The sequence below is a fragment of the Lampetra planeri genome, chromosome 68 (assembly GCF_965212315.1).
Source record: "Lampetra planeri chromosome 68, kcLamPlan1.2.h2, whole genome shotgun sequence".
Taxonomy (NCBI): Eukaryota; Metazoa; Chordata; class Hyperoartia; order Petromyzontiformes; family Petromyzontidae; genus Lampetra; species Lampetra planeri.
Genome location: NC_136173.1, coordinates 983,453 through 1,006,916, shown reverse-complemented (window position 1 = coordinate 1,006,916; position 23,464 = coordinate 983,453). Strand labels below are relative to the sequence as shown.

At 50.4% G+C, this 23,464-nt stretch overlaps 1 protein-coding gene across 1 annotated transcript in view; it reads left to right on the top strand.

Moving 5' to 3' along the window:
- Window positions 1-23,464, top strand: part of SMG7 (SMG7 nonsense mediated mRNA decay factor) — a 58,334-nt gene that overhangs the window by 17,954 nt on the left and 16,916 nt on the right. Inside the window, 12 exon segments of the mRNA XM_078620012.1 lie at window positions 989-1,142; window positions 5,203-5,282; window positions 7,377-7,437; window positions 9,462-9,581; window positions 11,355-11,712; window positions 12,222-12,410; window positions 13,273-13,456; window positions 15,499-15,754; window positions 15,756-15,855; window positions 17,698-18,141; window positions 18,719-18,865; window positions 21,167-21,274. Coding sequence (XP_078476138.1) covers window positions 989-1,142; window positions 5,203-5,282; window positions 7,377-7,437; window positions 9,462-9,581; window positions 11,355-11,712; window positions 12,222-12,410; window positions 13,273-13,456; window positions 15,499-15,754; window positions 15,756-15,855; window positions 17,698-18,141; window positions 18,719-18,865; window positions 21,167-21,274 — 2,201 coding nt within the window.

Sequence of the window (23,464 nt, the reverse complement as noted above, 5' to 3'; positions counted from 1 at the left end):
AAATCGCTAACCTTCAACACCCAGTCGTTCATGAAAGTTTAAGGCAGTGTAGTACTATAGTAATAGAGCAAGTCCAGAATCACTGAACCGGAATTGATAGCTTGAAAGCATTTAGCGCGGGGCCCTTGAACGTGCGGGGCCCGTAGCATATGTAGCTGCTTGTGCTACGAGGATAATCCGGCACTCGACATACAGAGGAGGATAAACCACCATCATCATCATCGCGTAAACTTCGATTTTCATCCACGCAGCAGCAGCGGCTTTTGGTTTGCCGTCGAACAAAGGCGGTGGTCACCGCATCATCGCGCGGCGCTTTGAGATGCACTTCTGCGGCTGTCTGGGACGCTCTTTCCTTCCGATATTAGGAAGCCACTGGTGCAATACACTTTTAAATCATCATCTAGATTGGCAAACTAATTTATTTAGAACTGCTTGTTGTTGTTGTGTTTAGGTTGTTGTCCTTCCACCCGCGCACCTATTAGCGCAGTTGGCTACGTACGGTGCGAAAAAAGTTAAACATACATACACACGCGGGATTAATGTCATACACTGGTAAATGAAGAGGCGCACAAAGGGGAGATATAGGGGGGATACTGCCACACACACAGGGGGATAAATACGGGGGGGGGGGGATACAGAGGGATGGTAAAGGTCCTCGCACACACGAGATAGATACAGGGGAATACATACAAATCAGAATCTTTATTCATCCTCGAGGAGATTCCCGATGAGCTATGAAGCTCTGTTTTACAGACAACAAACACGATGCGAAAAAAAAACAATCGGACACTCGTATTTCTTGTACAGCGGTAACTCAGCGGAGTGAGGGGCCAGGGGTAGATACAGGGGGACGCAGCAGTCTGGGAGGTCGCGTGGAGAGAGATGCGGAAGCTGCCACCAACCTTGTGCCACGCGGGAGGTTGTGTGACGAAGTGTGCCGCCGCGTGACGTCGTGTGACGCCGTGTGCCACCGCCTGTCACCGTGCAGGCGCCCTGCTGGACGGGTTGTGCCGCTACGCGGTGCTGCCGGCCAATGAGGAGGTGCGGGCGCCGTCGGCGCTGCCGGCCGTGAAGGTGGCGCTGGAGTGGCTGGGGGCCCGTCCGGTGGTGGTGGAGCACCGAGCACTGCAGCAGCACTGCCAGTGAGACGCTCGCACGTACACGCACATGCACGCGCACGCACGCATGCGCACACACACGTGCACGCACACACACACACACGTGCACGCAGGCACACACGTGCACGCACACACACGTGCACGCACACACACGTGCACGCACACACACACGCACGTGCACGCACCCACAGGTAAAGCTGCTGCGTAGCTCCTTTGCAGAAGCGACCAGGCTATCAGAAATGATTACTCAACGAAGGACTCTTATCACTTGGAAATATGTATCAGCCAAATACTCTGAAATGCACGTTGATTCTACAATGTGGAGGGAAAAACTGGAGGACCGAGAGAAAAATCCACACGACTACGTGGAGAGAGACACGCAAACTCCAATTTACAGCAGATGCCAGGGTAGTGATCAAACCCACGACATCTTGTATACCAGGTGAGGTAGTTAACATCACCTAGCCACCGTGATAACACTGGTCAACACCCTTTTTCTGGCATACGGTATTCCAACAGTTTTAAGGCAATTTTGGGGTGTTGATTCCAAATCTGGCATCAGTTTTCGTCTATCACATCAGGTTTTTGAGATATCAAATATTGCATTTTCAATAGAAACTGCAGAAGAAAAATATTAAATAAATGTGGATTTCTACATAAAATGATAATATAAACACTATCCTAAAAATACAGCACCATATTTTAACACTAAAGCAGTCACTGAGTCACAACAACTTGCAATAATAAGTGACAGAGTTAATTTCGGGTAAAATCAATTAAAATGGGGTATGCCGATAGCATAAAAATTAGATGTGATAGAGCAAATCTGAGATCAGATTTGGAATCAGCACCATGAAATTAGTCTAAAACAGCTGCAAAAGTCCAGGCCAGTTGGTAACACACTACGCCGTGAAGCACTGAAATCCTGCAGTGCCCGCAAGGTTCCCCTGCTCAAGAAAGCACATATACATGCCCGTCTGAAGTTTGCCAATGAACATCTGAATGATTCAGAGGACAACTGGGTGAAAGTGTTGTTGTCAGATGAGACCAAAATGGAGCTCTTTGGCATCAACTCAACTCGCCTTGTTTGGAGGAGGAGGAATGCTGCCTATGACCCCAAGAACACCATCCCCACCGTCAAACATGGAGGTGGAAACATGCTTTGGGGGTGTTTTTCTGCTAAGGGGACAGGACAACTTCACCGCATCAAAGGGACGATTGACAGGGCCATGTACCGTCAAATCTTGGGTGAGAACCTCCTTCCCTCAGCCAGGACATTGAAAATGGGTCGTGGATGGGTATCCCAGCATGACAATAACCCAAAACACATGGCCAAGGCAACAAATGAGTGGCTCAAGAAGAAGCACATTAAGGTCCTGGAGTGGCCTAGCCAGTCTCCAGACCTTAATCCCATAGAAAATCTGTGGAGGGAGCTGAAGGTTTGAGTTGCCAAACGTCAGCCTCGAAACCGTAATGACTTGGAGAAGATCTGCAAAGAGTGGGACAAAATCCCTCCTGAGATGTGTGCAAACCTGGTGGCCAACTACAAGAAACGCCTGACCTTTGTGATTGCCAACAAGGGTTTTGCCACCAAGTACTAAGTCATGTTTTGCAGAGGGGTCTAATACTTATTTCCCTCGTTAAAATGCAAATCAATTTATAACATTTTTGACATGCGTTTTTGGGGATTTTTTTGTTGTTATTCTGTCTCTCACTGTTCAAATAAACCTACCATTAAAATTATAGACTGATCATTTCTTTGTCAGTGGGCAAACGTTCAAAATCAGCAGGGGATCAAATACTTTTTTCCCTCACTGTAGCAAGATATCTAGGGGTTATAATGGATAGAAGCGCAAGCCCTGGATAAAAGAGATTCGTGAAAACCAAATGAAGAATCGCCCCGGCACGTAAACTCACAAACGAACCCCTGGGGTGCCATGGCCAACGTGCTGTGAACTGCCGCCACCATCCATCACTGGTCCACTCAGTTGGCAGAGTCGCCGCGCTCCAGCTCGCCCTGGCAGCTCGGGTACAAATCTTGGCCAGATGCGCGATTGAATGAAGCTATGCCCAACAGAACCTCAATGCTGAAACTGACACCAATCCCCCTGAAAAGAACAAGAATAAGCTTTATTCCCTCTCTGGCAGTAACACAGGACTTGTGTTGAGATGTTAAAACACCAAATAGATATACAGTCATACCTCAGTATACGACGGCTTTGGAATACGTCTAATTTGGTATACGTCGTGTTTTGACGAGAGAAAAATGTCTTGGGATACGACGTCTTGCTTGGGATACGACGCCTTGTTAGAACTTGTATGGGTCGGGATGAGTCACCGCCTACCCGCGTAGACCCCGTTCACGACTCCTCCCCTTCCTCACCACCATCCTCGTAGGCTATCAACTTCTCTCAGCAAGGTAAAGTGACGTTAAACATTTTTATTTCAATTTATTTTAATTTATGTATGCATTTTAGTAATAAGTAGTGTCTAAATTATTTTATACAACCCCATTAATGTATACTGTGCCATATAAAATATAATTTCTTATACTCTGGAACGGATTATTTCCTTTATTTCTTATGGGAAAAATTTGTTTGGTTTACGTCATTTTCGGTATAAGTCCTACCTTCTGGAACGAATTAACGACATATACCGAGGTTCCACTGTACACCTTTTGCAAGGCACACCAAATAGTTATACACCTTTTGCAAGGTATCAAGTCTGCATTAACCACACATTACTTGTGGAAAAACATGCAAAAAAACATGCTGTGACAACAATAATGATGTATGCATTGTCTTTGAAACTGATTGGCCTCGTCTCTGCACCACCATTGTCAGACCAGACTATTAATAGCTCGGGTCGAGCAGTTATATCATTGGGACCTTTTGCCAGTATCCAAAATTTAATTTGTTTAGAACTGTTTTTTGTATTTAGTCTGTTGTCCTTCCTGCCAGACTGTGGAGCGTGCAGCAAACCCACTACTGGAGGTGGCCGCTAAAACCTTGACAGCGGCATTTAAGCGCCTGTTCGTGTTGCCGGACACAAGAATAGAATAGAGAACCACACCCTTTCATGCTCGCCGCACCCCTAACTCAACGGATTTAATTACCCACCAACTCTTGAATGTCATGTGATTGACTGTAATATTATTTATTTTCACGTCTTATTTGTGTTCATGACTTCTAAAATGGTCCCGGGCCTCCACTAGGTCTACTCGGCCTAAAACGAGTGCCTGGTCCCATGTGTGAACATCGCCACTGGGGAGTTAAATGTGGTGGAGCGTGGTGTTGGCCAGCCATCCCCTCGTGGGCCACAGTGCCGCCCTTCATAGGTGCTGCTCGCTAGCAGTCTGTTAAGGCTACACGGATGATCTTTGTATGAGAGCTGTACTCATGTGTGTTGTAATAATAAGGTTTTTCCCCTTGTTTCTGGCAACAAAACTGAAACCTTTTTTACAGGGAATCATGTGTGCATTAACCACAATACTTGCAGTCAAAATGCAAACAAAAACACACTGGTAATATATGCGTTGTCCTTGAAACTGATTGGTCCACACCAGAGATGGCTTTCTTTTGAACCTCGTCTCAATTGGTGCTAGACCAGAGGATGCCAAAAGGCGTACAGCTCAAAGACAATGCACTATCAAAGTAATGAGTGTGGTTTTTGTTTGCATTTTGACCACAGGTATTGTGGTTAATGCACACATGATTCCCTGTAAAAAGGTTTCAGTTTTGTTGCCAGAAACAAGGGGAAATACCCTATTATTATATTTTGATACTGGCAAAGGAGGTATAATGATGTAGTGTGTGTGTGTTTGTAAGCCGTCTCAGTCAACCTGGGTCTGTCCCGTGACCTGCCAGCAGTGAGCCTTCAACACTTCACGTGGCCAGCGATGGCTGCGGTGTGTGTTCGATGTGAGGGTCTGTGTGAGTGTATTAAGCGCGTGGTGCTGTACTGGCCACCCACCCCCTAGCGTGCCACAGTGCCTGCCTTTATAGGTGCTGCTCGCTAACACCCCTTTCCCCAACAGTCTGTTAAGGCTATATGGGGGATCTTTGTGTCTTTGTGTGTGTACCAGGCTATGGCCCAGTTTGGCGCGGCTTCTCAACAGCCTCCAATCGGCGCCAAACGACCTCGACGGCACCGACGCCCAGTCCAGTGAGTACTCGCGCAAACACTCGCACCGAGACAAAGAGCCCCCGTGTAGCCTTAGCAGACTGTTGGGGCAAGTGCTGTCTGCGAGCACCTACGAAGGCCGACACGGCACACGAGGGGGTGGGTGGCCAGCTCCAGTCGCCTCTGCCTTGCCTACCAGAGGAGCTCACTCATGGGACTGTGTCCAGACCTTTCAGGGATCTGTGAGCTTACAAATGAAATGGAAAAACCCAATTTTATGGTGTTGTTTCTCGTGCAGTCCGTCATGAAGGTTTTGGGAGTTTAGATCGCATAAATATAAATGTGTCATTAAACCTACCACCACCCGGCACAGCCAATTAGCTGTTGCTTCAGAACGTCGGTGTGATGGCGAGTAAACCCACAACATTTGCACTTGAGAACGACGTTTCGCTGGTGGATACAACCAGCTTCTTCAGGCCACTTGCCAGAATTGCCAAGAAGTCTTCCTGTGGTGGCAACCTGTTAACCACCTCGCCTGGTGTGCAGGAGTTCGTGGGGCCGACCCCAACCCTGACGCCTGCTGTATATTTGGAGTTTGCGTGTATGTCTCTCTCTCCCCATGGTCGTGTGGATTTTTCTCCAGGTCCTGCGGTTTTTCCCTCCACATTTAGAATCGACGTGCGTTTACAGTATTTGGCTGCTATAAATGTTGATGTGCTAAGCCACTTCGTTGAGCTATCATTTGTGGCCAGGTCGCTTCTTAAACGGAGTTATCTAGCTCAGTGGGCCTTACCTGGTAAAATTAAAAATTAAGATGATGTCATCACTGTGAGCCTTTTTTATCGTGCAGTCGTTGGTGAGTTGGCTGAGACGAGAGATTCACAAGGATGGTGGTCACCGCATCGTGCGCTTTGCGGCACCCGTCTGGAACGCTCTTCCGATATTAGGAAGCCACTGGAGCTACGCTCTTTTAAATCATCATTCAGATTGAAAACTAATTTCTTAAGAACCGCTTTTTGTGTTTAGTTTGTTGTCCTTCCCCCCCTGCACCTCCGGTGAGCACGGTTAGCTACGTACGGTGCGAAAAAGTTCAACGTGCATAACAGTCTGTTCTCCTGTAGCGCCGCGTGTAGTTTTCATAACGCGAATTTGACACAACACGATGAATGTATTCGGGAACACATTTTGTAATGCAGATACAAATTGGACATAACGCGATCGAACGAGCGGAACTACGTCGTGCGCGAGTAGGAATAAAGCAGTCGTACAGTCGCGGTTTCAGTGTAGCAGCATCATCATCATCGCACAAGGAGGCATTGGGATGCTGCTGGATGCTTCTAGATGCTGCTGCCCACCATGCACCCTGAGTCTTTGTTTAGGCCCTGCGTTAATCATCTCACGTTATCGCGGACTGTGCTTTACCCCCTATATTATATATATAAATTACTATTTAAAACTAAACTATTTTTTACCAGGTAAGGCCAACTGAGCTACACAGATTTTTTTTCAGAAGCAACACATGGGAGCTCAACGAAGTGGCTTATGACGTGGACATTTATAGCAGCCAAATACCCTGAAACGCATCTTTCTAAATGTGAAATGAAAAACCGGAGGACCCGAAGAAAAATCCGCGCGACCACGGGGAGAACATGCAAACTCCAAATATACAGGCATCAGGGTCAGGATCGAACTCACGACCTCCCGTATACCAGGCGAGGTAGTTAACATTTCCTAGCCACCGTGGCGCCCACACTGGTGTCAATTTGCAACGCGGTTTTGCCCATAACGTAACGACTAATCCGCCGCGTTGCAGGAGAAGGGACCGTGTGCGCGCGCGCCGCTCTTCACAACCCCCCTTCACCGTGGCAGCTCCGTCCGTGCATGTGTTGCTTGACCTACCTCCTGAGCCACTCAGCCTCTCCTCCTCCCCCCTCTCTCTCTTCGTACTCCTATCGTGTTTTCGTACTGTTTGTTGTTGTAACGTTCTTACCCATCCCGACTGAACATCTGTGAAAAGAGCTTCATAGCTCATTGGATTCCTCCTGCAGTGTCAATAAATATTTTGATTCTGGTTCTCTCCCAGCTGACGTTCTCTCTCGTTGCCGCCTCCCCCCACCCATCTTTATTTTCTGCCAGGTGCCCCCCTGCCAGAGGAATTTGAGCTGCAGGGCTTCCTGGCTCTCAAGTGCGACACGAGGTGAGAGGGGTGGGGGGGTTGGGCGGTGGCGGCAGCATTGCCGGCGCCGGCGTTTTGTGGGTGGCGCTGAATCGCCGGCTCAGCCCTCGCGTTGTTAAAACTCCGCGTGGGCGTTCGCTCGCCACCGTGAGCCGTTCCCCGCCTCCAGGGTTGGGCGTGCGGCAGTGGCATGCCGTGAGGGCTAATTACGACCGCAGCCTCATCAGGCGACGGCCGCTGAGGTGTGGAGAAGTCCTCCTCCTGTTTCGGTTCTTAAACAGGGGGGCTGGGTGAATGTGACGTTGTCACTTTGGAGCCAATCAGGGTGCAAAGACCAGAGGGGAAGGGGGCGGTTAATGTATTCATAAACATTACAATTGGATGTCTATTATTGGTTGGTTGAATAACCCCACGTGTTGTTTACGGGACAAACCCGTGCTTAGTCGGCTTTGTCGGGTGGTGGTGGCAGCGGGTTTAACAACACATTTATATTTACGTGATCTAACCCCTAAAACACCTCTTATGGATAATATTGGTCGCTCAAGCCCCTGATACTTGTTACATTTGAGGGTCGGAACTCAGGTTAGCGGATTAATATTCGGGTTCGGTAAATTTTTAGACTAGGATTATATTTGTTATTGTTGTGAGTCTCAAAAGACTTCTTGTTCAGGGCCGTTCTGTCATGTTTTCCCAGTAGGGGGCAATGCTGCTGCTGTGGATGATCTCAACAAAACGCTTGTTGTTGTGTTTAGTTTGTTGTCCTTCCCCCGCACCTCCGATGAGCACAGTTGCCTATGTACGGTGCGAAAGAAGGTCAACATAGTATATATGTAGTATATACACTACACTATACACTACTTAACACTACACTACTATACTAGATTGAAAACTCATTTCTTTAGAACTGCTTTTTGTGTTTAGTTTGTTGTCCTTCCCCCACACCTCTGATCAGCACGGTTGGCTACGTATGGTGCAAAAGAGGTTAAATGTTCATAAATGCTCAAAATTTTGACTCCGTTAGGAGTACACACAGCAGCAACATCATCACCGCACTATTACAGAAAGAAAACGTGGCACAACCATTCAGAATCTGGAGATTCGGTGATCTTGCTCGGTAAACAAGGGCAGTTGTCAATATTTAAAACATTGTCCCTTCGCCTATTGGTTGGGTTATTGGGCACCACAGTGGCGAGATGTTAACTACCTCGCCTAGTATGCAGGAGGTCATGGGTTCGATTCCCACCGTGACACCTGCTGTATATTTGGAGTTTGTGTGTCTCTCTCATCATCACGGTGGCTAGGAGATGTTAACTTCCTTGCCTAGTATGCAGGAGGTCGTGGGTTCGATTCCCATCGTGACACCTGCTGTATAGTTGGAGTTTGTGTGTCTCTCTCATCATCATCACAGTGGCTAGGAGATGTTAACTGCCTCGCCTAGTATACAGGAGGTTGTGGGTACGATCCCGACCCTGACGATCTCCGCTGCTGTATATTTGGAGTTTGCATGTCTCTCTCCCCATGGTCGTGTGGATCTACTGAGCATTTGTCAAAAAGAGATTTTTATAGCTCATCGGATTCCTTCAGTACAAATAAATATTCTGATTCTGATTTTTTTTTCTCCAGGTTCCTCCGGTTTTCCCCTCCACATTTAAAATCGACATCACGCATTTAGAATATTTGGCTGTTATAATTATTTGGCTGTTATAAATGTCCACGTGATAATGATGAGCCACTTCGTTGAACTATCATTTGTAGCCAGGTTGCTTCTGAAAAATTGCTGTATGGCTCAGTGGGCTGTACCTGGTTAAAAAAATAGTTTGAGTTTACACTTCTGCAGAAGAGGGGTAGAACACACAAACTCCATTCACTCTCAATCTGCAGAACAGGGGTAGAACACACAATCTCCACTCACTCTCAATCTGCAGAACAGGGGTAGAACACACAAACTCCACTCACTCTCAACCGAACTTGCTTTCCGGGCGTACGACTGACCCTGTGACCCTCATACCACTGACTCCACAATGCCACCACCCCCCCCCCCCCAGGGCTCTGGAGTTCACGCGGGGTCACCAGGGCGTGGCCACGGAGAAGGACGGCCTGCAGCAGCGCGTGCGCCGCTTCCGCATCTGCGCTCTGGGCAGGAGGCTCGCGCTGGCGCACCCCAGGTGAAGCACCGTGACCCCCCGCCCCCGGCAGCGGCAGCCTGCGGGCCTACGGGGCACCGGAGCGTGGGTTTGATCCCCCGTAGCATGTTCTGTCTTAGGGGTGGCAGGTGGGGTTCGCAGTGGCTGTGTGTGAAACACAGGGAGCAGGGCTGAGAACCTGCTGGGTTCAGGCCCCTGGATCTGGGCGTCGTTTCTTTCGGTGTCAGGGGGTTCATCGTGGCCATGTTAGAGAGACACTTAGCTGCGGTGGCTCGGGGATGTTAACTACCTCGCCTAGTATATAGGAGATTGTGGGTTCGATCCTGACCCTGACGACGCCTATTGTATGTTTGGAGTTTGCGTGTTATCTCTCTCCCTGTGGTTGCGTGGATTTGTCTCTGGATCCTCCGTTTTATTCCCCTCATTTAGAATCAGCATGATGCGTTTATCGTATTTGGCTGCTTTCAATGTCCACGTGATAAGCCACTTTATTTTACCGTGTAAGGCCCACTGAGCTATACAGCTCTTTTTCAGAAGCGACCTGGCTATCACATATGATAGCTCATAGAAGTGGCTTATCAAGTGGAAATGTATATCCGCCAAATACTCGAAACGCATGTTTCTAAATGTGGAGGAGATAACTGGTGGACCCGGAGAAAAATCCACACGTTCACGGGGAGGACATGCAAACTCCAAATATTTAGGCATCAAGGTCAGGATCGAACCCACGACCTCCGGTATGACAGGCGAGGTAGTTAACATCTCACCACTATGGTGCCCACAGCACATTGCGCTGACCACTGCTCCCCACACACACACTCCCTCTCGCTCACTCAGAACTCGGATTAAACTCGTACAGATCAGAGGGAGCACATATACACTCACACGCTCTAATATTCACACTCACACTCTCAAATACTCACACTCAAATACGCACAGTCTCACACTCTCAAATACTCACATTCTGCAGAACAGGGTGACACAACACGCAAGCTCCACAGAGAAGGGCATCCGAGTCGGGAATCGAACCCAGGCGCTTCTCGCTGCGAGTCGGGGCGCCAAATGACCGCTAAATCCCGATTGAGTGATTGTTCAAACTTTATTGAATGATCCATAAGAGAGGTTTTTTGTTGTTGGGTTAGATCGCGTAAATATAAACGTTGTGTCGTCAAACCTGCCACCACCACCCGACACAGCCAAATCAGTAAGGGGTGTGTGTCACGTGAACACAAACGTGGCTAATTAGTTACTAGTTCAGCACTAACTGGTTGTGTGTGTGTGTGTGTTGGAGAGTAAACCCACACTGCAACATTTAGCATTTGAGTGTCGTGACGTTTCGTCGGTGATTACAACAACAACCACAACAACAGCCAGCAGCCTCATCAGGCGACAGCCACAGAGTTGTGGAGAAATCCTCCTCCTGCTGCTTCGGTCTTAAATGTGTCGTGTTTAACTTTTGTGGTGATCAACAAGTTGGGCTGGTCAGCCACCAGATGCGTTTCCACAATATGGTCGCTCGATTTTTGTTGGGTTCGATGGCGTAGCTATAAATATGTTGTTAACCCGCCACCACCACCGCCCGGCACAGCCAATCAGTAAGGTTGTGTGAACAAAACGTGGCAATTCATAACTCGTTCAGCACTACCCGGATTGTGTGTGTGTTGTAGAGTAAACCCACTACAACATTTACAATTCGAGTGGCCGTAACAACAACACAAAAACCACAACAACCAGCAGTCTCATCAGGCGACGGACAGATTTAGTTTGAGTGACGAATGTGAAATCTCGTCGCAGCGTTCTGCAGTGCACCATTGAGAACGGGCTGCTCAAGTTCAGCTCGCCCGTGCCCGAGATGATCGTGGACGATGTTCTGTCGCGGGCGGCGGTGGCGACGACGACGACGCCGCCGCCGGTATCGGCGGCGGCGGTGGTGGTGGCAGAGGAGGAGGAAGATGAGGAGGAGGAGAGGGACGAGGACGGGAGGGGCACGACGGCGCCAGCCCCTGCGGACGACGATGCCGAGGCCAAGCGGGAGACTCCGGCGGCCCCTCCGACGGCCGCGCCGCGGCACCGGGGACCGACGGGCGCCTCGCCGGACGTCCCGGAGAGCCTCGAGACCCCCGACGTCGCCAGCAGAAGCCCTTTCAGCAAGGTCGGGGGGGGGGGGGACTCCGCTGGCTTAATGGGTTTAGCTTTCTGCAGCTCAGTCTGTCGAGTCTCTGTTTGTGAGTCTATGGGTCTCTATGTAAGTCTGAGTCTCTGTGTGTGTCTATGGGCCTCTCGGTAAGTCTGAGTCTCGGTGTGAGTATTTGGGTCTCTATGAAAGTTTGTGAGTCTCTCTGTTAGTCTATGGGTCTTTATGTAGGTAATGGGTTTTCTCTGGGTTTTCCGGTTTCCTCCCCTAGCTAAAAAAAACCCACTCACATACAATGTAAATAGTATTGGCTAAAACATCCGCAATGCTAAGAAAAAAAATACCTGCAAATAACTCAATTGGATCACGCAGCACAGCATGAGCAGCGGCAAGCATCGCCACGCCGACTGGAAAAACCTTGTCAGGATCCTCCGGAAAAATACACTCTCAAATACATGCCCCCCCTCCCCCGCGTGATAAAGGAGAAGAATAATAAATCATCCCCCCTGCATCTCCCCCCTCCCCAGCCTTGGGGCTCCAGCATCCACTCGCCGGCACTGGGCAGAGACCGCGGGGAGACGGAGGGCAGCAGGGTGGTGGTGGTGTGTGAGCGAGCCGGAGGAGGAGGCGGACACAGCCCCCGGTTTGACCTGCCCTGGGCAGAGTCGAGGCGGCGCTGTGGCGGAGACACGCGCAGACACAACGTGGCCGTGCAGGTGAAGGTGCGGGCTGGTGCACGGGACTCTGGTGGGCATGGGGATGACGGGGGAGCCTCGGGGTTTGTGTGGCTGGTTGGTATTGTGTGGTGGGCAGGGGATGGGGGTGCCTCGGGGTTTGTGTGACTGTACTCTTTGGAACTTTTGGTAAAGTCACGTAGGTATAAAATAAAATACATTAAATCACGACGTTTCGGGCGCAACACAAGCATCCGTCATCAGGTGGGACAACCACAGCAATAATTGCTGAAGTGGGAGAAAGGGCTGCTGTAACAAGCTATATAGGTAAGAGAAGGGGGAGGAGCCAGGGAGGAGAGATAGAGAGGGGTGTGGGGTTGGGGGAGTGGAGCGCTGCCAAGTGGAGCGCTGCTCTCTTACCTATAAAGCCTCTTGTCACGGCAGCCCTTTTGCCCACTTCAGCAATTGTTTCTTGCTGTGGTTGTCCCACCTGATGACGGACGCTTGTGTTGCGCCTGAAACGTCGTGATTTAATTTATTTTATACCTACATGACTTTACAGAAAGAACCAAAGAGTATGGATCCCTGCAGTCACGAAAACTTCAAATCTAGATTGATTTTGTGTGACTGGTTGGTAGTGTGTGGTGAGTATGGGATGAGGGTACCTTGGGGTTTGTGTGACTGGTCGAGTGTGTGTGTGGTGGGCATGGCATGGGGGTACCTTGGGGTTTGTGACTGGTTGGTTTGTGTGTGGTGGGCATGGGATGGGGTCTGTGTGATGGGCCGGCTGTGTGGTGGGCATGGAATTGAATATGACGATGACATTTATTATGATCGTGATGTCGATGCTGATGACGTTGTATAATATGACGATAACGGTGACGATGGCGACGATGCTCTGCAGAAGGCTGTGCCGCAGCCTGCTCCTCTGCTGGTGGCGGAACACCAGAAGCCTCAGCCGGTGCAGCCGGGCCTGGGACCCCTGGCTTCGGCACCGGTTCCCCCCACGGTGGCGTTCCCACCAGCACCGCCGCTGCCATCTACACTGCAAGCGCCGGGCAGCTTCCCGGCCCTGCCAGGGCGACCGGGTGAGGCGCGGGACACGCGCGCACACGCGGGGGATGCGCGTACACAGAGATGGAGATTGAGGGCCCCCCTGCCCTTGGGGCTCAAGTGCTGTTGTTAGCGAGCAGCTATTTAACCCCGAGATATCTGCGAGCTGCAGGGTGGGTTGGTGGGTGTCCCGTTTGCCGCTGAATCTCAGAAAGCGCGAGCAGTTCACGGTGATGCAATTTTATTTAGAGAAGCGAAGTTAGCGGACAAGCGTAGCGACACGGCCGCCGCCACTGTAGGATAGCCAGCGCCGAAACCATGCCACTCGCCACTCCCCGCATGGCCTTATCGGGGAGCCGCGGCTCCGATAAAGTTTTTTCATTTTAGTTTTCTTCCCATTCCGTTCCGATGACGTCCGTGTAAACTGAAGACGTGCACACGTATGGATACGTACGAACACTTGCGCCATCGAAACGGAATGGGAAGAATATCTGGTGACGTACACGCGTACGTACACGTGTGCGTCATTGCGATGGCAGAAGGTTGAGCGTCGGCACGGCACGCAAGGCGGGTTGAGTGGCCAGCACCATGACCGCATGCCCTTGTCTCCGCAACGCTGACGTTTACAACACCGCACCAGGTACAGGCAGTCCCCCCGGGTTACGGAAGGGTTAGGTTCCCCAGAAAGATGCATAACCCGAATCTTCCGTATGTCGGAAACTGAACAATTTTCCCCCAAGATCAACAATAAAATCCCACAGCCGGAAATTGTTGTGCCTTCCTGTATGGCGCTATCGTCCGTTTTCCCTCGCTATCCGTATCGTACCGTTCTGCACTTCCTACGAGTTTTTTGAATGTCATCGAATATCTACCCTAACACTACCCCCATAATTAATCTTATAGAACACACACATACTGCATCCAATGTTTTGAATACCGGGCATTAGGCTAGGCCTAGACACAGACAAAGGTCCCCTTAATAGCCTTAGCATACCATTGGAGCAAGTGCTGTTAGCGAGCACCAATGAAGGCCGGAATGGCACACGAGGGAGTGGGTGGTCAGCACCACGCCCGACCACCTTTGTATCCCCAAGGGCAAAGTTTACACACCGCACCAGGTACTCATTTGAGGTTGAGTCGACCAAGGGGATGCCCAGGACCGGTTCAGATATCCGTCAGCGGTGTTGGCCATGAGTGAGAATGGAACTCATGTTGCGAGGTTGGTAGTGCAGTGCGCGAGCCACTGTTCCACCACTTCCCCATACACAGAAAAACAGATACGTGCACATGTACAGCCCTGTTTCATAATAAATGTGTAGGGTAGGCTACATAAGGATCTGGCTTACCCATGTGTCGTAAGACTCTCCACCACCCAACACAGCCAAACAAGTTGACAAGCGTTTAACAGTGTGCCAGTTCTGACTATTTCAGCTCACTCATCTGCTCGCCCACTCACTCACCCACTGACTCACCGACTCACCCACTCCCTCACCCACTTGCTCATCCACTCACCCACTCAAGTCACTCACCCACCTGCTGATCCACTCACTAATCCACTCAACCACTAATCACCCACTCACTTACTCACTTACTTACCCACTCACCCATCCACTCACCCACCCACCCATCCACTCACCCACTCACCCAAAGACAAAGATCCCCGTATAGCCTGAACAGAATGTTAGGACAAGTGCTGTTAGCGAACACCTATGAAGGCCAGCATGAGCACACGAAGGAGTGGGTGACCAGCACTATGCCCGGCCACCTTTGTCTCCCAAGTGACAACGTTTACACACCATACACAGGTACTCATTTGAGGCTGAGTCGACCTAGGGGAGGAGGCCCAGGACCAGTTCAGATAATGGTCACTGGTGTCAGCCGTGAGCGGGAATCGAACTCAGGTCGCGGGGGTTCGAAGCGCAGCGCGCTGACCACTCCACACAGACACGCACATGTACATAGGCACATAACACCTCCTGTATTATTGTGATTGCCAGAGATGGTTAAAGCCTCTTGTTCTTCTTCAGCAGCGGTAACAATCATCATCACGCATGCCCTCTCGTGCCGCCCTGCGCAGACCACCCGGCCCAGCCCTTCGCAATGCCACTGCCGCAGCAGCAGCAGCCGGCGCCGGCGTCGGCAGTGTCACTCTCCTACCCGGTGGTGCCCGGTTTCCCCTACAGCGCCGGCAGTGGGGCCGGGGCACCGACCGGAACGGCTCCGTTGCTGGCGCCATTCATGCAGGCGCCGCCGGGTGCCCACAGCCCGACGGGGAAGCCGTCGCACGTTCCCTACAGCCAGCAGCGCGTCGCCGGCACCGTAGGGAACGGGGGGGGCGGCGGCGGCTGCCGCTGCGTTGGCGGCGGCCGCGGCCGTGGTGGCCCCGCCACCGCACTCCCCCGGCGCGGGACGCGCTGGCTCCCCGGCCGTGCAGGTGATCGCAAGTTGATGTTACGCAATCAGGGGGTGCGGCGGTGGTGATGAGATGTTAACTACCTCGCCAGGTGTGCAGGAGGTCGTCGGTTTGATCCCAACCCTGACGATGCCTGCTGCTGTATATTTGGAGTCTGCGTCTCTCATCATCATCACGGTGGCTATGAGATGTTAACTACTTCGCCTGGAATGCACAATGTCGTGGGTTCAATCCCGACCCTGACGATGCCTGCTGCTGTATATTTGGAGTCTGCGTATCTCTCCGCATAGTTGCGTTGATTTTTCTCCTGGTCCTTCGGTTTTTCCCTACCACATTTCGAATCAACATAACTGCGCGTTTGGAGTATTTCGCCGCTCTAAATGTCCACGTGATTATCCACGTCGTTTGTGATGGCTAAGTCGCTTCTGAAAAAGCGCTTAGCTGGACTCGGAAACACTGAGCATCACTTCTCTTTTCTCACAGTTGCTCAGCAAAGGTGCAAAATACCCCTACGGCACGCAAAAACAGCACTGCCATCAATGTTTGAATAGACTTGGCGTGATTCTCAAATAGAGCCGAGGTGATCATTATTATTAGAGACTGGGAGGGAATTTCAAAGTGGAACAGTGTACGGGAAGAAGTATACCTGCAGTGTGATGATGAGTGGCTGAGTGAATGTGTTGTTGTGACCTGCAGTGTGGTGAGTGCCTGAGTGAGTGAGTGTTTCTGTGACCTGCAGTGTGGTGAGTGGCTGAGTGAGTGAGTGTGTTGTTGTGACCTGCAGTGTGGTGAGTGGCTGAGTGAGTGAGTGTGTTGTTGTGACCTGCAGTGTGGTGAGTGGCTGAGTGAGTGTGCTGTTGTGACCTGCAGTGTGGTGAGTGGCTGAGTGAGTGTGTTGTTGTGACCTGCAGTGTGGTGAGTGGCTGAGTGGCTGAGTGAGTGAGTGTGTTGCTGTGACCTGCAGTGTGGTGAGTGGCGGAGTGAGTGAGTGTGTTGTGACCTGCAGTGTGGTGAGGGCCTGAGTGAGTGTTGTTGTGACCTGCAGTGTGGTGAGTGCCTGAGTGAGTGAGTGTGTTGTTGTGACCTGCAGTGTGGTGAGTGACTGAGTAAGTGAGTGTGTTGTTGTGACCTGCAGTGTGGTGAGTGATTGAGTGAGTGAGTGTGTTGTTGTGACCTGCAGTGTGGTGAGTGGCTGAGTGAGTTAATGTGTTGTTGTGACCTGCAGTGTGGTGAATGCCTGAGTGAGTGAGTGTGTTGCTGTGACCTGCAGTGTGGTGAGTGATTGAGTGAGTGAGTGTTGTGACCTGCAGTGTGGTGAGTGGCTGAGTGAGTGAGTGTGTTGTTGTGACCTGCAGTGTGGTGAGTGCCTGAGTGAGTGAGTGTGTTGTTGTGACCTGCAGTGTGGTGAGTGACTGAGTGAGTGAGTGTGTTGTTGTGACCTGCAGTGTGGTGAGTGATTGAGTGAGTGAGTGTGTTGTTGTGACCTGCAGTGTGGTGAGTGGCTGAGTGAGTGAGTGTGTTGCTGTGACCTGCAGTGTGGTGAGTGGCGGAGTGAGTGAGTGTGTTGTGACCTGCAGTGTGGTGAGGGCCTGAGTGAGTGTTGTGACCTGCAGTGTGGTGAGTGGCTGAGTGAGTGAGTGTGTTGTTGTGACCTGCGGTGTGGTGAGTGAGTTAGTGGTCCGTTGTGACCTGCAGTGTGGTGAGCGGTTGAGTGAGTGAGTGTGTTGTTGTGACCTGCAGTGTGGTGAGTGGCTGAGTGAGTGAGTGCGTTGCAGTGACCTGCAGTGTGGTGAGTGAACACAATACTGGATGAGTTAATACAGTCCGTGTCTCAGCATTGCTGATTTTTCTTCTCTCCCACAGTCCCTGGCCGACAGCCAAGCTCAGAACTGGCCCCATTATGGCGGGAAGACTTTACACCCACTCTCCATGCAGCAGCAGCAGTTGGTTCAACAGCAGCAGCAGCAGCACTTAGTGCAACAGCACCTTGCTCAGCAACAGCAGCTGCAGCAGCAACAGCATCAGCTCTTTCAAAAGAGCCCTCTGGTTAACCTGCTGTCACAGATCGCAAACCTTCACCATCAGCAGCAGCAGCAGCATCCACTTCATCACCAGCAGCAGGTGGATAAATCGGCAGGGCGGATGAAGACGTACGGCACGCGGCTCGGGGTGACGGAGCCGCCCTGCGACTCCTCCAGCAGGCCCTGCGTCTGGGAGTCCGCCTACGGGCTTTCCGGGCAGTGGGGGGTGCCCCTGCAGCAGGGGTCGGGCCAGCCCGGCCACGGCGGCATGAAGCCGCCGTCGATGGTGAGTGCGGCTCGCGGGGCAACGGCGTGCACGCGCGCACGTGTTCGCGATGCCGCCCACAGGGCAGCATTGACACTTACGATAGCGAGGAGATATTAACTACCTCGCCTGGTATGCAGGAGGTCGTGGGTTCGATCCTGACTCTTTATGCCTGCTGTATATTTGGAGTTTGCATGTCTATCTCTCTCTTATCATCATCACGGTGGCTAGGAGATGTTAACTACCTCGCCTGGTATACAGGAGGTTGTGGGTTCAATCCCGATCCTGACGATGCCTGCAGCTGCTGCTGTATATTTGGAGTTTGCGTGTCTCTCTCTCGCTATCCCCGTGGTCGTGTGGATTTTTCTCCGCGTCCTCCGGTTTTTCCCTCCACATTAAGCATTGACGTCCTGTGCTCTAAATTTTCACGTGATGATGACCAGCCGCTTCGTCGAGCTATCATTTGTGATAGCCAGGTCGCTTCTGAAAAAGAGCTACACAGCTCAGTGGGCCCTTACCTGGTTAAGAATAAAAACTAGTTTATTAGTTTTCGTTTAGTTTGATCTCTCCCCGTCTCTCTCCTGTTCTGAGTGAACAGGACACGGACACATACGACGTGCGGGCCATGGAGAGCGAGCGCGAGACCTTGGTTGGCGCCAGCACCAACGCCGTGGGTGGCGGCGGCGGCGGTGGGCGTCCCGACTTCTGCCAGGCGCCAGGAGCTCCCGTGGTCAAGACGAACTTCGTACGCAACCCACCCTGGGGCAACCTAAACCCCCTCCCCCCACCAAGACTCCTCACACCCCCCTGCTCCCCACTATTGTCTCCTCCACCACCTCCAATCACACACGGTTCGAATTCGACCCTCGATCGATGGCTGAGCCATCACCGCACACACGTCGAATAAAAAGCAAGGGACAAGTCCTTACTTACGAACAACTCCTATCATTTTTCATTGCTGGAGGGGTTGCCCCCCCTACCTGAAAATCCTGGCTCCGCCATTGCCCCTGTGCTACAGAGTGAGTGAGTGGAGTTTGTGTGTTCTACCCCTGTTCTACAGAGTGAGTGAGTGGAGTTTGTGTGTTCTACTCCTGTTCCACAGTGAGTGAGTGGATTTTATGTGTTCTACCCCTGTTCTACAGAGTGAGTGAAGTTTGTGTGTTCTACCCCTGTTCTACAGAGTGAGTGAGTGGAGTTTGTGTGTTCTACCCCTGTTCTACAGAGTGAGTGAGTGGAGTTTGTGTGTTCTACCCCTGTTCTACAGAGTGAGTGGAGTTTGTGTGTTCTACCCCTGTTCTACAGAGTGAGTGGAATTTGTGTGTTCTACTCCTGTTCTACAGAGTGAGTGAGTGTGTGTGTTCTACCCCTGTTCTGCAGAGTAAGCGAGTGGAGTTTGTGTGTTCTACCCCTGTTCCACAGAGTGAGTGAGTGGAGTTTGTGTGTTCTACCCCTGTTCCACAGAGTGAGTGAGTGGAGTTTGTGTGTTCTACTCCTGTTCCACAGAGTGAGTGAGTGGAGTTTGTGTGTTCTACCCCTGTTCTACAGAGTGAGTGGAGTTTGTGTGTTCTACCCCTGTTCTACAGAGTGAGTGGAATTTGTGTGTTCTACTCCTGTTCTACAGAGTGAGTGAGTGGAGTTTGTGTTCTAACCCTGTTCTGCAGAGAGAGTGGAGTTTATGTGTTCTACTCCTGTTCTACAGAGTGAGTGGAATTTGTGTGTTCTACTCCTGTTCTACAGAGTGAGTGAGTGGATTCTAGATTTGAAGCTTTCGTGACTGCAAGGATTCATATTCTTAGGTTTTTTTCTGATACAGCAATCGTGCTGTGACGGTTCCACCTGAAGACGGAAGCTTGTGTTGTCTCCGAAACGTCGTGATTTTTATTTTATTTTTATTTTACTTTTATTAATTTTAATTTTTTACCTACGTGACTTTACCGAAAAAACCTAAGAATATGAGTGAGTGGAGTTTGTGTGTTCTCCCCCTGTTCTACAGAGTGAGTGAGTGAAGTTTGTGTGTTCTACCCGTTCTACAGAGTGAGTGAGTGGAGTTTGTGTGTTCTACCCCTGTTCTACAGAGTGATTGGAGTTTGTGTGTTCTGCCCCTGTTCTACAGAGTGAGTGAGTGAGTGGAGTTTGTGTTCTAACCCTGTTCTGCAGAGAGAGTGGAGTTTGTGTGTTATACCCCTGTTCTACAGAGTGAGTGAGTGGAGTTTGTTTGTTCTACCCCTGTTCTACAGAGTGAGTGAGTGGAGTTTGTGTGTTCTACTCCTGTCCTACAAAGTGAGTGAGTGGAGTATGTGTGTTCTACTCCGGTCCTACAGAGTGAGTTAGTGGAGTTTGTGTGTTCTACCCCTGTTCTACAGAGTGAGTGAGTGGAGTTTGTGTGTTCTACCCCTGTTCTACAGAGTGAGTGAGTGGAGTTTGTGTGTTCTACCCCTGTTCTACAGAGTGAGTGAGTGGAGTTTGTGTGTTCTACTCCTGTCCTACAGAGTGAGTGAGTGAAGTTTGTGTGTTCTACTCCTGTTCTGTGTTGGTTTTCTGCAGGTTCTCCAGTTTCCTCCCATAGATAACAAAAAAAACCTACCTCTCATATCTGGGATTGGCCAAAACATCGCAATGCGCACAAATTACCTGCAAATTACTCAATCGGGATCGCGCACAGCGGAAACTTCATCCTTTCCTGTCACGAGCAAAAATTGGCAGGACCCTCTTGAAAGAGAGTCGTGGGACCCGGCAAGGGTTTATTGGGTAAATAAGTGGCATAATTATTATCAGCAGATGGCTGAGATCAAAATGACACTGACCTGCTGATGCTATTGTTGCTGCTGCTTGTGCTGCTGCTCCTGATGCTCCTGCTGTTGCTGCTTCTGCTGCTGCTACTGCTGCTTGTGTTGCTACTGCTGCTGCTACTACTTTCACTGCTCCTATTGCTTGTGCTACTGCTGCTTGTGCAACGGCTGCTGTTGCTGCGACTGATGCTTGTGCAACGGCTGCTGTTGCTGCTGCCACTGCTGATGATCCTGCTGCTTGTGTTGGTGCCGTGTAGATGGGGGGACGGATGCGGCAGGACCAGTCTCCCGAGCGCCAAGGGATGCCGGCTCCCTTCCCAACATCGTTTGGGGGTGGCGGCGGCGGTGGCGGCACCGCGTTTACGGTGAGTCGAGGAGCGCCAGCGCCGATGGCGTCCGTTGCTGGCATCAGTCCATCCGGGCTTGTAGAGAACCACAGCCAGGGTTGGCATTGGATACAGAACATAATAGGGGTTTTCCCCTTTATTCTGGAAACAAAACTGAAACCTTTTTACAAGGAATCATGTGTGCATTAACCACAATACTTGCATATATTATCAGAGTGTGTTTTTTGTTTGCATTTTGACCACAAGTATTGCGGTTAATGCACACATGATTCCTGGTAAAAAGGTTTCAGTTTTGTTGCCAGAGAAAAAGGAGACAAACCCTATTATTATATTTTGGTACTGGCAAAGGAGGTCTAATGATGATCGGATACAGAGTTGTGATGGTGCGGGATTGTGATGCCTGCTGATGTATATGTGGAGTTTGCGTGTCTCTCATGATCATCACGATGGCTAGGAGATGTGAACTACCTCGCCTGGTATACAGGAGGTCGTGGGATCGATACCCATCCTGACGCCTATTGTATATTTGGAGTTTGCGTGCCTCCCCCCCCGTGGTGGTCGCGTGGATTTTTCTCCGGGTCCTCCGGTTGTTTCCTTCCACATTTAGAATCGACGTCGCACGTCAGAGTATATGGCTGCTGCAATAAATGTCCACGTAATGATGATTAGAATAAGTCACTTCGTTGAGCTGTCATTTGAGGTGCCCAGGAGGCTTCTGAAAAAGAGCTACATAGCTCAGTTGGCCTTAACTGGTAAAATTAACATAGTTTTAAGATGAAGATACAGGGGGTTACAGCAAGATGGAGAGGGACCCATATAGGGAATAGATACAGGGGGGTACATCAGGATGTGAGCTTTACTGGGTGGAATAAAAAGTAGCTGAGAAGTTTGTTATTTATTTCACCAGTGCTGCGGTGCCGTGATTGTAATTGGCCACAGCTCTGACCCTGACGGGAGTCCGAAACTTATCAATTTAAAGCTTTCGTGACTGCAGGGATTCATATTCTTAGTTCTTTCGGTAAAGTCACGTAGAAGGGAAATAATAAAATAATAAAAATAAAACATAAAATCCACAGATGATGATTGCTTGTGTTGCAATCGAAACGTCGTGAGAATTTTATTATTTTATATTTATTATTTTATTATTTCCCTTCTACGTGACTTTACCGAAAGAACCAAGAATATGGGAGTCCGAAAGTCTACCGCTAGCCCCGCTAACCCATAAGCCCCCTAACCCTCACTGATAGCTGTAACCCAAAGCTTAATTACGGCTCCGCTCTGGCTCTGCCTCTTCGAGTCAAGCTTGAGCCACCTCACTTGCTTCCAGATGCACGAGTGAAGGGGTTCAGCCCTGGCTCAGTTCTCAGCCTCATGGAACCCTGGATCCAGGGCTCGGATTCTTTGAGCCGGCTCACTTGAGCCTCGGCTTAGCCGTGACTCGGGAACTTGAGCCTGATAAGCCTCATCCACAGTCCCACGCCCCTAGTGCTCATCCCCTCACCCTGACGTACCGAGCCGTGATTACTAACCCCTAACCCAGCCTCGTACCCCTCACCCATACCCGGACTTGAACCCTGACCATGACCCAAGCCCATAAACCTAACCACTTACTCAGTTTTGTACCCGTGGCCGGGACACGCTGTCGAATCCAATTCAAGTAAAACATTTTTTTTATTTTACCAAGTAAGGCCCACTGAGCTACGTAGCGCTTCTTCAGTAGCGACCTTGCCACAAGTGGTAGCTCAACGAAGTGGCTTATCGTCCTCATCATCATCATCATGTGGACATTTATAGCAGCAGCCAAATACTCTTAGACATGTGGTGTCGATTCTAAATATGGAGGGAAAAAAGCGGAGGACCAGGAGAAAAATCCACGCGGCCACGGGGAGAGAGAGACTCAGACTCCAAATATACAGCAGGTGTCAGGATCAGGATCGAACCCACGACTTCCTGTATACCAGATGAGGTAGTCAACATCTCCGAGATACCCTGACGACAATGACAGAGAGAGACATGAAAACTGAAAATATACAGCAGGCATCGTTAGGGTCAGGATCAAAACCCACGACATCCCGTATACCAGGCAAGGCAGTTAACATCATGCCACCATGATGATGATGAGAGAGAGAGACACGCAAACTGCAAATATACAGCTAACATCGTCAGGGTCAGGATCGAAACCCACGACTTCCCGTATACCAGGCGAGG